Source organism: Equus quagga, chromosome 2 (genome assembly GCF_021613505.1).
Source record: "Equus quagga isolate Etosha38 chromosome 2, UCLA_HA_Equagga_1.0, whole genome shotgun sequence".
In the NCBI taxonomy this organism is placed as follows: domain Eukaryota; kingdom Metazoa; phylum Chordata; class Mammalia; order Perissodactyla; family Equidae; genus Equus; species Equus quagga.
In genome coordinates this window covers 184,320,112-184,334,797 of record NC_060268.1, presented here as the reverse complement: position 1 = coordinate 184,334,797, position 14,686 = coordinate 184,320,112, and the positions used below count along the sequence as shown (strand labels likewise).

Genomic DNA, 14,686 nt, shown 5'->3' with positions numbered 1-14,686 from the left:
ACCGGCAGCCTCCGACGCATCACCTCTGGAAACTTGGTTTTAGCCTCTCTCCATTTCCCTTGGCCTCCTGGCGCCACACCCGTACCTCCCTCAGCTTGTCCCAGCTCTGCCCAGCGACCCCCTCTCTAATCGTGGACCCTCCCCTAACGCTAGCCCAGCCTTCGCTTTCCCACCTCCCTTGCCTACAGCCTCCCCTACCTGAACCCCCCTCCTGAGTCCAAGGTGACCCCACCTCAGCAAGTCAGATAGCCCGTCCCTCCTGTGTTCTCCTCTCCAGTTTGGCTGCTGCCTGGGGTTGTGCCCTCTTCCCAGTGCCTGTCATTCCCATCAGCACTGCCAAGGGCTCAGGCCCTTCTCCCCTCACCTGGCTGGCTGTGTGCACTGGAGTCTCCCCTCCCCTCCTTCCTGCAGTGTGGGCCCCTTTCCCTCCGCAGCTGCTCCAGCCAATGACAGCTGTGTCACCCATGCCTGGCCTCAGCTTCCCCACTTGGCCTCGGAGCAGCATCTGGGGCTCCCAGGGGCCTGCCCCTCCACTGGCTCTGGGACCCGCGCCTCCGAGTTCGCCGCCCCTCCGCTGCCTTCCCCCAAGACCGGGTGACGATATGATCGCGTGGGCTTGGTCCTTGGCCGCCGGCTCTATTATGGGGCACCTGCGCACTCGTGGGTCGCCTCCCACCTGTACCCCGGCGGCACCGGCATGGCGGGGGTGGCGGTGAGTGGGTGCCCCCTGTGCTCTCGAGTCCGGTCCAGCCCTCGGACGCCCTGGCTGCCCCTCCCCCACACAGTCTGGACCCAGACTCCCCCTGCCCTCCCCGTCCCGCCGCGTTCTCGTCCAGTCCTGGCCGCCTCCACGCCCGCCCCACTGGGTGGTGGAGGCCAGTCCGGTGCGGGCGCGTCGTTCCCCTCCGCGTCCGCCCTCGCTCCAGCTCCGGGGCCTCCGACGTGGTCGCGGAACCGGAACCACGGCCAAGGGTCCCCTCCTCTCCACGCCCCCGCCCCCGGCTCCGCCCTCCCCTCTTCGCCCCTCCCTCCCCTCTATTCCACCCCTCCCATCCAGGTCCCCAAACCTTGGCTCCTCCGCCTCCCGGCTCCCTGCCGGCCTGCCGTCCATCCGGCCCCCGGAGGCAGCAGTGGGGCAGGCAGGGGCAGGTGGGCGATGGGAGGAGAACCGTGTGAACTCAAAGCCCCCGGCACCCACCCGCCCCACAGGGAAGGCGGGGCTCTGGAGGCCAAACCTGAAAAGCCCCCCAGCCCGGGGCTCTACAAAGCGGCGGGATGGGCGGATCCAGGCCCCAAGCAGGTGAAGAGCCAGGGAAGGAAGAAGTCCCGGAGGGAGGCAGTGAGTGAGCGCAGGTTGCCCCACGTGTCAGGACGTGGAGTCCTCTGGCCAGCGCTGGCCCCGCACCTGCATGAGCCTTTGCCGGAGAACATGGCCCTCTGAGAAGGTAAGAAGTGCAGAGTGTGGATGATGAACACACAAAGTCATTAGGGACCAGTCCATGGTCTGCAAGATGCCAGGTCAAAGACAGACCGTGAAATGCGTGATTTTAAAAAAGGATGGAACAGACAGAGGGATGAAGATCCAGGTGGTCCCATACGAGGGTGGCTGACAATGATGTCAGGCCGGAATTGCCCCCACTGTTGACACCACCAGGAGCCATGCACCCCTCCAGAACACACGGACAACACCTCTGGCCACTGGGCAGCGGTCAGGGAGCCACTGTTGCTGGGCGCACCTGTGCCCCAGTGTCCCCCGGCACCTCCCACCCCCGAACCCTGGCCAGCCCTCACCTCCGGTCCTTGAAAGGCACTGCTCTGTGGCTAACGCACAGAGAGAGACAGTGGGCGCTGCAGACCCAGACCGGGGCCCAGTGTGGCCTCTGTGCTCACACCTCCGGGGCTCACCACTCTCATCTCTCTGCTCTGGTCAGCGCATGGCTTGTACCTGATGGCTCGCTCCTCGGAGGCTATCCCAGCATCAGGGTGATTGCCCACCACGTCAACCCAACCGACCTGCTTCTCCCACAGCAGGTGCCCGGCTCCTCTGTCCTCCCCCGAGAAGGCCTCTGGCTGGAGGCTCTGGGTTGCGCTGGGGTGTGGCCTCATCCAGGTGCAGTCCCCAGAGAGATGACCAAAGTCAACCCCCGGCGGCCAGTCCTGGGGCCTCGCAGCTGTGCCCCAAAGACACACCGGGTGCAGCCGGGCGTAGGAGGGGCGCCTGTAGACTGGCTGAGGGTTGTGTTGGGTGACCTTCCGCTGTGGCCGCTAAGTCGCCATGAGTCCGTCTTGTCACTGTGGGGGAACATCAGCTTGAGAGTCTCCGACTCCAGGCCTTTGACTTTGGTGAAAGGAAGGGAACTTTGCAACTGAATTAAATATAAATTTAAAGGCAAGATTCTGAAGATAGGAACCTGAAACCAAGGATGCCTAACACCAAAATAAAGTAGAATTTTATATATGGACTGGATGTGGCGCTCCAAGGCATATGTGCAGACTTACACTGACTTAGACTAAACGCTTCAGTCCCTCGTTCGCACTAGCCATGCTTCAAGAGCTCAGGAACCACCTGTGGCCAGCGCCTGTCATACTGGCCAGTGGGGTTCCAGAACATTCCCATCATTCCAGAGAGTTCTGCGGCACAGTGTTGCTCCAGACAATGGACCAAGACAAGTCAGAGAAAACAAAGCAGCAGTGGCACCTCCTTATAAATACGACAAGGACAGTGACCCCTGGGGTCTTAAGGAAGGGACCCCCTTCTGGAAGAGTCTGGTGACAAAGATGACAGGCATTACAGATGGCAACAGCCATGGGGACTAAAGAGATCTTTGATGACAGAGAAACGACAGGCTCACCCACAGTCCTGTGAGTGTGTCCAGGACTGCGGCACACACGGTGAGGGGATGCAGACAGAGTGATCGAGAATCAACACAGCCCTCTAAAAGCCCAGGTCACCGATCCTGGGGAAGCAGAGTTGCCAGCAATGGGAGGCTGGCATAGCGGTGGCATGGAGAAGTGAGGCTGGCGCCAGGGCAAGGACACAGGAGCTTCCAGTCTGCTTACAAAGGCAGGCCTCCAGGAGAGAGCCGCGCGGCGATCATGACAGACATGAAAAATTATCTGGTGGAAGATATAACCAGAAAATACAGACCTTATTAAGCTGGTCCCAGTGAAACAGTTGGGAGTAAGACCTGTTCCTTGCTCAGGGATCTAACGTTTCTTGGAGGCCAGAGTGCCCTTGAAGGAACAGATCAGAACCAAGGGCTCAGAAAATAAGGGAGGTACGAAGGGCCAGCTGGGTGTCCTGAGGGGAAGAAAACAGATCAGACCCAGCGACCGGGCAGAAAACCCAACTCAAAAGGACAATCTCATGTGGATAAACAGCCAACAGTTGGCCCCAAACGGAGAACCCGCCCCCCCACTTGCTGGGGATGGAGGACAGGAGGGGCTGCATCCACGGACGAGACCCGGGAAGAGGACCAGCCAGAGTCAAACTCAGGGACTCAGCAGGGCTTGGATCTGGGCCAGGTCAGGGGCAGATAAGCCCCACACTGGAGTACTCGTTTTCTGCTGAAAAATTGGAAGAACAAGAAACATAAGGCTTTTTCTAGATGCATGCCCCAAATGACAACAGTTCTGGGAGACACAGTGCGTGAACAGGACTGGCTGGGCAGACTTCCAGAGGCTGGGGCAAACTGGGTGCTGAATTCTGCATGCACACGTCTGATAGATTTGACAAGTGTCTCCGCCAGCTTGTGCTGTTGTAAGGGAACACCACACGCTGGGGGCTTACACAGCAGACACTCGTTTCTCACAGTTGTGCAGGCTGGGAGTCCGAGCTCAGGTGCCCGGGTGTCGGTTCTGCTGAGGGCTCTCTTGGTAAACAGATGGCCGCTTTCTTGCTGTGTCCTCACATGACGGACAGCAGAGAGAAAGCAAGCTCTCTTATCCATCTTTTTAAGGGCACTAATCTCAATTATGGGGGCTCCAGCCTCACGACCAAATCACCTGCTGAAGGCCCTGCCTCTTAACACCATCACCTTGGGAGTTAGAACTTCAACATATGAAATTGGGGGACACAAACATTCAGACCATAACACAGAACAATATGATTTCTGGCAGGCAAATACATTTAGCTGCAGAACTGGAGCGGGAGGTAAAGTGGGAGCCAGTGCTATTGCCCCTGTGGGCTGAGTGGTTGGCCTCCACGGCATGGTGGGTGAGAGAGGTCATAGGCGCCCTGGATGAACTGGGATGGAAGGGAGCAAACCGGCCAACTGCGGGCCTCTGGTAAAAGCTTGGAGAAGATCGAGGGAGCCTGCCTTATATCATCATAAATCACGTGAAGGATGAACACACATTTACCAAAACCTTAGGGGTATGTTCTCTGCAAAGACGACAGGTCGGCTCACCAAGCCTGGCTTGCAAAAATGATAGCCATTTCAGAGCCTGCCCCGCAGGGTCAAAATGCCCCGCAGAGTCCCCCAATTGCAGGGGTGTTTGAGAATGTTCCAAATATCAAAACTTTTATTGGTGGAGCGTTATGTAGGTGATATAATTAGAGGAATGAGTATAGAAGGAACAATAATTTGGGCAGATAACTGATGAGAATGGAGAAGATGGGCAATTTTGCAACATCAAGTTATAAAGAAAATTTACTTCAGTTAAATTTTTAGGGACAACCTGGACATTAGAGGGAGACACGTAGCAGAACTAATTAGAGGTAAAGAGTGTAGCCCCATCCAGGGATAAAAAGGAAGCCCCCAAATTGATGGGTTATTTGCCTATTTGGAGAAAATACCTTTAACATTTAGGTATTCCCATATGACCGACGTATCGATAGCGAGAAGAAGCCAGTACTAAGGCTGGGACAGCATGGGTTTTTTTTTTTTCTGGAAACACTGTATTTTTTTTTTATTGAGTTAATGATAGGTTACAATCTTGTGAAATTTCAGTTGTACATTATTGTTTGTCTGTCGTGTTGTAGGTGCACCCCTTCACCCTTTGTGCCTACCCCCCACCCCATCTTTCCCCTGGTAGCCACTAATCTGTTCTCTTTGTCTACATTTTTAAATTCCTCATATGAGTGCAGTCATACAGACAGCATGGATTTTTGATGGAGGAACACAACATGAAAATACATTCACTCGGGTACCAACCCCAAAGGGAACGGAATTCGGGTGGGAGGCCGAGGATGAAGGGCGCTGGGGTAGCCGGGAGCTGGATTCCAGCCCACTGGCTGCCCGCAGAAACAAACTGGCCCGGAGGGAGCAAGCCACGGCCACAGCCCTGCATGTGGGGCAGATGTTGATGAGGACTGAGGTAGGGTCCTGCCATGGGCCCGACTCAGTCCTGAATGACAGCTGGGTGGCACTAGGAGGACATGGGATAAATTGAAAAGGCGAAACCAGCCCCAAGACCCTGAAGCTGCAGGGAGGCAGGGCTTACAGCTGCGAGGGGAGGACCCACGGTTACCTCCGGAGGTCACTGAGCTGGCGAGGGACACGACTGACGAGCACACTTCATGGCCCACGCGCAGCACAGACTAGAACGAGCAGGCAGCCCAGTCCACCAGGGATTAACACGGGGAAAGTCAGCGGGTCGAAACACCAGCTCACGCACTGTCCACCGGGCCACTGCACAGCAGGGCATCAGCTTGTCAATAGCAGCCTTGCCGGAACTCTACATGCTGTAAGAACAGTCATTACGAGGTGTGAACATCACACCCACTGGGATGGCTACTATCAAACAAAACCCCCAGAAAATAGCAAGTGTCAGCGAGGACGTGGAGAAACTGGAAGCTTGTGCGCTGTTGGTGGGAATGTAAAATGGTGCAGCCGCTGTGGAAAACAGTATGGAGGGTCCTCAAAAAATTAAACATACAACTACGATACGACCTAGCCATCCCGCTTCTGGGCATATACTTGAAAGAATTAAAAGCAGGGTCTTGAGATGTTTGCACGCCCGTGTTCACAGCAGCATCATTCACAAGGGCCAAGAGGTAGAAGCAACCCAAGTATTCACTGATGGATGAACTGATAAACTAAATGTGGTTTATCCATACAACGGAATATTATTCAGCCTTAAAAAGGAAAGAAATTCTGATATATGCTACAACATGGATGAACCTTGAAGACATTCTGGTAGTGGAATAAGCCAGTCACAAAAGGACAAATGCTGTATGCTTCCACTTATATGAGGTCTCCAGAGTAGTCAGATTCACAGAGACAGAAAGTAGAATGGTGAGTGCCAAGGGCTGGGGTGGCAGGGTGCGAATGGGGCCTTAGTGTTTAATGGGGACAGAGTTTCAGTTTGGGAAGATGAGTAAGTTTTGGAGACAGATGGTGGGGATGGTTGCACAATAGGAACGTGCTTAATGCCACTGAAGTGTACACTTAAAAACAGTTAAGATGGTAAATTTAATGTTATGTGTATTTCACCAAAATAAAAGAAAAAGGTGCATACCTGCTGGCCAACGGGGTGGTGAGGAAGATAGGTTTTCCCTTGTGCTCCCGGATATCTCAAACTCGGAGACTTAGGTCGATTTCTTTCAGTTCAAGAACAGCCTTTCTCTAGGGCAGAGGGTCCCCAGTGACCAGAGTGATGGACACACCAAACGACACGGTCCCCACCCCGGCGGGCCGGCAGCTTTGCTGGGATGTGCTCCAGTGCTGTTTCAGAGCCACTCAGCCTGTGGCTCTGACCTTCTTGGGGGATGGTGTGTGGGCAGGGGCACATTTGCAAGTTGGAAGATGTTTGCAAGCTTGGAGACTGTCAGGGACCACGGCAGGACAGCACCTGGAGCAGAGGCCAGTGTGCTGGAAGTTTGGTGACACTTGCAGTCAGCTCTGTGGATTTGGTCTCTCACACACAGGACCCCCAGGACATGCCAACAATACAGCTGAGTGGGCTCAGCGTGGGGTCTACCGTTGGTCTGCTTGGGGATCGATCCCTGCTGGTGATGGCCCAACTGGGGCTCCCCTCTCACCTCACCTGAAAAGGGCTTGGGGGAGGGGCTTCCATCCCACCAGCAGCCCTAGAGCCCCTGCTGGCACCGCAGGGCCAGCGGGAACGGAACGCCAGCCCTCATTAGCTCCGGGGCAACCACGTCAGTCTCTGAATGGGCCCCTGGTTGCTGAATTGGGGGCCCAGCACTCTACTGGAGGGGGTATTGTTATGCTGGGAGGCGCCTCTGGCTACTTATCTCCCCTGGGCAGGAGCCTCTCCGGTCCCACCCAGTCCCATTCCTGAGGGATCCATCAGTCCGGGGTGGGGCCTTTGATTACTATTTGGAAAACACTCCCAGGCCATTTTGATAAAGTCCTCTCAAAACTGCAGGGACCCTGACTCAGGCAAGGTCGAAGCTCTCACACCCTCAACCCCTGCTGTGCGCCTGGGCCCACCCACACCAGTCACCTCCTTAGGGGCAAAGTAGTCCCTTCCCTGAGTGTTAGCTCTCCTGCGGGGCACCCCCAGCCACCTCTGAGGAGCCACCATTACGCAGACCCAGCTCAGCCAAGAGGCTCAGTCCTGGCTAGGGCCAAGGCTAGACCCCTTGGGTGTGCTCTTTGCTGAGCAGGCTGGGTCAGGGCACCCAGGCCGGGGCCAGACTGCTCACACCTCCCCCACATAGGCTCTGGCAGGGCTGCCGGCGCCATTTCCCTCCAGACGCTCCCAGTGGGGCCCAGCGTCCCCTTGTCTTGCTCAGCAGGGTGCCCCGAGATAGCACTCACCCGCCACCCGGTCTGTGCTGGTGAAGGGCCTGGTGGGCAGGCTCTAGCCAGACCTCCAGGACGCTGGCCTGTAAGGAGGACCCCAATCTCTGATTCTACCTGCTGGCAGCCCCCTCCCACTGGAGGCTGGGCTCCTAGGGAAGGCCCTAGTCAGCATCTCAGCAGGCTCCAGTCCACCCCGGGGCACAGGCAGCCCTGGCCCTCCCGGCCCCTCCCTCGACCATTTTGACCTCGCCCTGACCTCTGCCTGCCCTGCTTGCAGGAGCCATTCCTACCTAGCGGCAGGACCTGCACACACTCACAGGATTAAGTCAGGAAAAGCAATCTTTTTATTGAACATACTTAAGCGTGGGGTGAGGGAGGAGAGCAGGACCGGGTCGGGGCCAGGGGGGCACCGACCGACAGAGGGGTCAGGCCACAGGCCCCTCACTCGCGTGGGTCCGCCAGGATGCCTCTCTCGGCGGCAGCACTGCCTAAGATGAAGCCCACAGCCAGGGACACGGTCTGGTCGAAGGAACCGCGCAGCTGTTCCACGTGCTGGTTCAGGGTCAGCAGTTGGTCGCGCAGCGGGCCCAGGATGGCCACGATGTCGCCCAGGTGCCCCAAGGTCTGCAGGAGAGCGGCGTTCAGCGACGGGGGCGCAGGCTGCGGGGGCGCGTGGTCGTCAGGGCGGCCGGGCGGCGAGTCGGTGTCTTCCCAGGCGGGGTCGGGGGTCGGCGTCGGGGAGCTTGGGGCGCGGAAAGGCGCGTGGTCCTCGGGGCGGCCGGGCACGGGGGATAAGGTGGAGAGCACCGTCGGTGAGCCGGGGGTGTGGGGGGTTTCCGCAGACTTGGGCGGGAACGGGTTGAACCTGAGCGTCCAGGCGGGGTCCGCGTCGGAGTCGCGGGCGGCCAGGAGTGGCGGGGCGTCTGGAACGCGGAGCGGGTGGTCTGGCCGGGCACCGGGGTCGCGCCTGCCTCTCCCCGGGCCCTCGCCCCCACCTACCCGGGTCTTGGGCCTGGGGGCACGCCCGCCCTTCCCCAGCCCCCAGCCCCCCTACCTGGCTCGGCGGGCGCGGGTGGCGCGCCTGGGGCCGGGCGACGTCCGCGCCGGTGCCCTGGGGAGCGGCGGCGGCCGCGTTTGCGCCCGTCGTCGCCCAGCAGCCCCATGAGCTGGCGGATCTGCGCGTCAAAGGGCCCGGGCGGCTGGCCGTGCGCGTCGCGGAGCTTGTCCTTGAGGAACTTGTAGCGGCGGCGGCACTGCGCGGGCGTGCGCCGCACCTGCTGGCGGGCCAGGGCGGCCGACACGCGGCGGTAGATGGGCAGTGCCCGGCGGCGGTCGAGCAGCAGTGCGCGCCAGACGGCCGGCTGCAGCAGCGTGCCCAGCAGCAGCTCCGTCTCGTGCGCGCTCCAGGGCGTGCGCTGCGCCGAGCCGGGGGACACAGGCGAACCCGGGGACGCGGGCGCCGCCAGCGCGCCGGGCGAGGCGGGACGCCCGGGCGGGGTCCCCGGGGCTTCCCCGGCCGGCCGCGGCTCGGAGTCCCTCCTGGCCGGCGACGGCGACGGCAAGGGCGGCGCGGGAGGGGGCGGCCGCCGGGGTCGGAGCAGCATCCTGGGGCCGGCGGGCGTGCTGGGGTCGGAGGCCAGGCCCGGGAGAGGCTGCCCACAGGCGCTCTTAGGACCCTGCGCGCGTCCGCCGTGCGTCGGAGCCCGAGCGGGAGCCGGGTCTACGCAGCCCTCCCACCGTCCCGCCCCGCCCCGCCCCCTCCAAGAGCCAAGTTCAGCTTGGGCTGTTCTTGTGCCTCGGTTTCCCTGCCAGCCTTTGGACCTCCTAGGTTTTGAGTACACCGAGCAGAGTTTTGCCACGCCCCACGGGGAAGAACCTGCCAAACAATAGTGGCTGTACTTTTCAAACTGTTTAATTGAGATACAAATGCACACGGCAACGTGCATCAGGCGCGCAAAGTTCAGTTCCTTTTTACGCATGTGCCATGCCCTTTCACCGCTGCGCAGACCAAGCTACGGAGTCTTCCAGTTCTAGAAGGCTCCGTCGCACCGCCTCCTTTTTGCTTTGGTGCGCCCTAGTTCGTTGTTCACAGATGTGCCGGCACTGCTCCCCCTCCCCCGGCCCCACCCCCCACTCCCCGGCCCCTGTTCTGCTGTGATTTCAGTGTGTGCAAGGGAGGGGGTGGTTATCACTGCGTGTGGTCAGTTTAGGGCTGGATCTGACAAAGAGCTATGGCCCGTGGTCAGAATTAGTGTCGTAATTAACACACACTTCACAGAAAGAAACTTCTTTATTCTGATAAAGAGGACCCACAGCTAACACTAGGGTTCATAATGAGTATTGAGTGGCTACCTCCTGAAATTAGGAATAGACACGGATGCCCAACATCACTGCTTCTATTTGACATCACTGTAGAAGTCCTCGCCAAAGCAATAAGACGAGAAAACGGAGGAAGATGCATACAGATTGGAAAGGAGAGGTAAAACAGTGATTTGCAGATGACGTGAGAGTAACAGGGAAAGTAACCTACAGGCACATTATTAGAACTCATAAATGAATTTAGCAGGGTCATTGAATAAACAATAAACAAAAATTAATATCTCTGTATACTAGCTACAGTAGTTTCATAAAACCCGTTAGTTTGGGATAATTGTAGATTTGCGGCCAGGCTGCAGGTGGCACGGAGTCCCTGTGCTCCCTCAGATGAACATCTGACACGACCATAGAGCCTTTGTCAAAGCTGAGAAACGAACATCCATACGACACTTGGACTGACTCGCGGACTTTATTTGGGTCGGACCAGGTTTCCACTACGTCCCTTCTCCGTCCCGGGTCCCGTCCGGGGTCCTGTGAGCACTACGTTTCGTCATCCTGTCCCCTTGGTCTCCTCTGGGGCAGGGTGGTTTCTCATTCTGGTTTCAGTGTCCTTGGCACGTTGGGGAGACTGGTCCAGTATTTGGTGGGATGTCCCCAGTGTGGGTTTGTCTGGCGTCCTGTCATAATTAGCCTGGGGTCATGGGTTTCTGGGAAGAAGACCACGGAGGTGACGTGGCCGTCCTTCCACATCGTGTCAGGTGCTTGATGTCGTTAGGACTTGGCATCGTGATGCTCACCTGACCTCCAGTTAAGGGGGCAGCTGTCACCTCCATGGTCAGGTCACCCTCCTCCTTGCCCTGCCCTGTGTGGGCCCATCCCCGAGTCCAGTCCACAGGCGGGGGGAACCAAGCTGCCCCTCGGGGCACCTACATGTGTTGTTTGGGACTCTCCTCGTCTGTTTGTTTATCCAGTCGCCCATTTCTCTCGGTGTGGACTCGTGCACATTCGTCTTACTCTTGGGTCATGATACCCTACTCGGGCATGGGGAGTCCTTCTCAGCTCTCCTCTTTCCCTCCCGTCCTCTGTTCTTGTGCTCTCACCCCCCTTTTTTAAGCACTTGCTTGCTTTCTAGCGCTGCAAGATGTTCCTGGTTCATCTGATACTTTCCCCACTCCAGCCCTAGAATCAGCCATTCAGCCATTTCTCCAAAATATCTGTGCTTTTTTTTGGAGACTGGTATCTGGACACCAAGATCTGGGTACATGGTGTGCCCACTGCTACTGGGGTGTCACTGCTGTGAGGCCACTGGTTCTTGGGGGGGATTTTGTCCTTCAGGGGATATTTGGAGATGTCAGGAGACACTGTTGGTTGTCACAATTTGGGGGGTGTTGTGGCATCTGGAGGGTAGAAATAACCAGAGATGCTGCAAAACATCCTACAGTGCCCAGGATGGCCCCACGGCGGAGAATTATCCACCCAAACGTCGCTGGTGCAGTGACTGAGAAGCCCTGTGCCAGCCCTGCGGGGGGTGAGCCAGGAGGCCTGTGCAAGCACTGACGTACCCCAACACCTGCGTTCATTTCTCTACCGGACCACCTTGCACCCGGCACTGCGGGGTCATTCTCGCCTCCCCACTGGCTCTTCTGTAACTTCTTTCTCTGACAGGGAGGCCTGGCTCCCTTCTCTACAACTTACTTTCCTGGTGTGCATGGAAAGTCTTCAGAATTGTAACCTGAATCTTGTGAGAAGCCACTTTACCAGCTGGTGTGCTGTCTTCCTGTGCAGCTCTTTTTCCGTGGCCTGCAAGAGTCCCTTCAAAACATCAGTTCCCACGGTTCCTTGGGTCAGCCCCTGATGGGGGAGACGGATGCTGGGGAGGGGCCGGGGGAAGGGACAGCTCAAGGCCCCACCCGGCCGTGAGAATTCCCAGTCTTCACAGCTGGCTTCAAATAGCCACAGCAGCAGGGACCACCACAAATTCATCTGGGGAGTGGACCCGGCGACTCGCCGGTGGAGTCCTGTTCATGGACCGGAGCCCAGGTCTCCAAGATGGGAGCTCATGTGCTGCCCAGCCCACAACGAGCACTTCAGTTCTTCGCTGAGCATCACAAACCATGCAGGTGGGGCGAGGGCCGTGTGATCCGCCGTGGTTCTGTGGTCGGAGCCGGGGTGAGGAGGGGGCTGCTTCTGTGTTCCCTCGTGACTGGGGCCACTGCGGGTCGCCTCTGCCCGGCTGGCCTGGGCACCATTTCCCGGGCTAAGGCTGGCTGGCTGGGGCCCTGCAGGCTGTATCCAAGTGGCACCTGCTGGTGCCGGGCGGCTCCTGGGCTGGGCCGCCTGGAACTGCTGGGCTGGTTGGACACTTTTCTTTCCACCTCCATGCGGCTGGCCCAGGGCCACCTTGGGCTTGCTCTCAGCATGCTGGGTGTGGGGTGGTTAAACCCTGTACGTGCTGGGGGCTCCCCAAGCGTGAGTATGCTGGGCCAGGCTCCATACAGCATCAGAGGGGGCTGCACGGGTGGGCACCTGGGAAGCGTGGCTCGCAGGGGCCTGAAGGGTCATTGATCGTAATTTCTCTGAAAGAAAACCAGTTGATTTGATTAGGCCGGTGCAGTGAAGGGACACTGTCTTCGTGGCGCCTTACCTGTGTCTCAGGAGGGAAGAGATCTGGGTCTAACTGCCCGCCACGACCGGGACACCAGAACCCCCCAGCCATGGCAGCTGCTGTCTGCAGGGACACGACTTTACCATTTCCTTGTCTTCCTCAAAAAGCTTGACTCTCCCAGGACTGTCCTGCTGGGCAGAGGACTCGATCACTCGTTACAGGAACTGCTCCCAACAACTCTTCCACAGAAAGCGTCAACAGTTTACACCCCAAACTCTTTGAACTGGCCTCCCACTCCTCCCTTTGCGGGGTCCACCCACCTTAAGCTCTTCCATCAGGACCCTTCCCAGTGGTGACCAAGCCCCAGGAGCAGCACCCCAGCCTTGCCCTGGCCGGCCCCGCCCCTGGGCTCCGGCTGAGGTCTGGGTGGCCAGTGCGCAGCATGGGGCTTGTCAGGCAGGAGCAGATGCCCAGGTGGGACGGGCAGGCAGCCTGGGGGCCTCGGCGTGGTGAGGCCTCGGCGGGTTAGCTATTTTGGATGGTTTGCAGTCTTTTCCTCCAGAGGCAAACGTTTCCTGCGACAGCCGAGTGACTTTGCTTGTTCACTAGCCTGGAGTGACTGGGTTTTGGTTCTGGTGGGGCCGAAATTAGAAATGAACCAGCAGACCTGGCCCTTCTCAGCACCAGCCCAGGACGTTGCTGTGGTCCCAGCTCTTCTCGCCTCCTCGAGCCTTTGTGAGCACCCAAAGCTGTCTTCACCTGATCATGAAGGAGTCACCCTGACCCACACAGCAGGCATCACTTTGTAAACAAAGAAAATGAGTTACACGGAAGCTATCTTGGTAGAAACGATTTTATTTAGAAATCTGGATCACGTGACATTTGGGCGCCATGCAAACAGTGGTGCTCAAGCTGAAGGCCCAGTCACGTCCCCGTGAATAAGTCGTTAGAACTGGAATGTTTATTTGCGCTGGACATTAACTTCACTTCAGGCTTTGTGACACTATCTTTGTTAAATTCTGAATCTGAAAACTTGAGAGTTGATTGGCAGACACAATCCTTATATAAAAGCCTAAAAAATTCCCCACGCAAGGCCAGGAGCGCAGAGCTCCTCCTATGTTCCATTTAAGCAGGACCGGGATGTCTCAAATTAATTTATGTGGGAAAACACCTTGACATTAAAAATTCAGCATTCTATCATAAGTAACAGTTTTCTTAGAAATACACCAGCTGGTTGCTCTAAAGAATCACTAATTCTAAAACTCAAAAGAGCAATCTTGGGTCTTGCAGCGATTTGCAACATAAGAACATGGGGGCCTGGGATGGCGCCAGGGGGTCAGGCATCCCTGTTGGGGGGATGTGACAGCCTGTCCTGGTCCCCAGGCCCCTGGTGAGGGCGGCCTCCACCCACTGAGCAACGCTCAGCACCAGCTGTTCGGAAACAGCCTGAGGAGGAGCTGGGTGCCATCGAGACAGCTGACTTCACGTCCTTGTCGGTTCTGACAGAGGGCTTGTGACAGCAAGCTGTGGGAGCTCAGGTGCGGGTGTGCGCATCGCATGCATGGCTGCTGAAGGTGCATGGGCATTGGTCACAGCGCTGCGGCCCCCAGGCTGGGCAGAGGGACCCTCTCAGGGTCCCTGAGGCCACGTCTCTGCTCTGGAGCTGCTGTCTGTCCCACATGCCTTGCTAGGAAGCAGAGCCCTGGCCAGCGCATACCTGCCCCACCAGGAGCTGTTCTAAGCTGCAGGGACAGTGGGCTCACCAGGGCCATGGGGGGCTGGGGACTGCCAGTGCAAAGCCACAGGGGTGGGTGGCTGCCAGTGTAGAGCTGCCAGGCGCTCACCCGCAGCAAGAGGCCGGGCTGGGACGGAGGTAACACCAGGCCTGTTGGCAGGAAGGGCTGCAAGGCTTGGGCACGCCCACTAACCTGTGGCTGGGACACGGTGAGATGAGCTGGGTACCTAGTGATCTGGGCCTGAGAGGAGGAGGAGGTGTGTGGTGTGGGGTCATCCAGAAGGGGTCAGGGGAAGTAGAGGGGAGGTCTGGGGG

General features: G+C 58.0%; 1 protein-coding gene across 1 annotated transcript; it reads right to left on the bottom strand.

Annotated features, from left to right (window-relative positions):
• Positions 1 to 8,156: 8,156 nt before the first annotated feature.
• Positions 8,157 to 9,319, bottom strand: UTF1 (undifferentiated embryonic cell transcription factor 1). The gene is made up of 2 exons (XM_046652664.1): positions 8,770 to 9,319; positions 8,157 to 8,638 (listed from the first exon to the last, which is right to left on the bottom strand). Exons 1-2 carry the CDS (start codon positions 9,317 to 9,319, stop codon positions 8,157 to 8,159), a joined length of 1,032 nt encoding a protein of 343 aa, XP_046508620.1.
• Between the last annotated feature and the right edge of the window lie 5,367 nt (positions 9,320 to 14,686).

Coding starts and splice junctions, on each gene's coding strand:
- UTF1 (XM_046652664.1), bottom strand. CDS start 9,319: ATGCTGCTCCGACCCCGGCGGCCGCCCCCTCCCGCGCCGCCCTTGCCG. Junction 8,639..8,769: donor ACCCGCGCCCGCCGAGCCAG/GTAGGGGGGCTG, acceptor TCCGCGTTCCAG/ACGCCCCGCCACTCCTGGCC.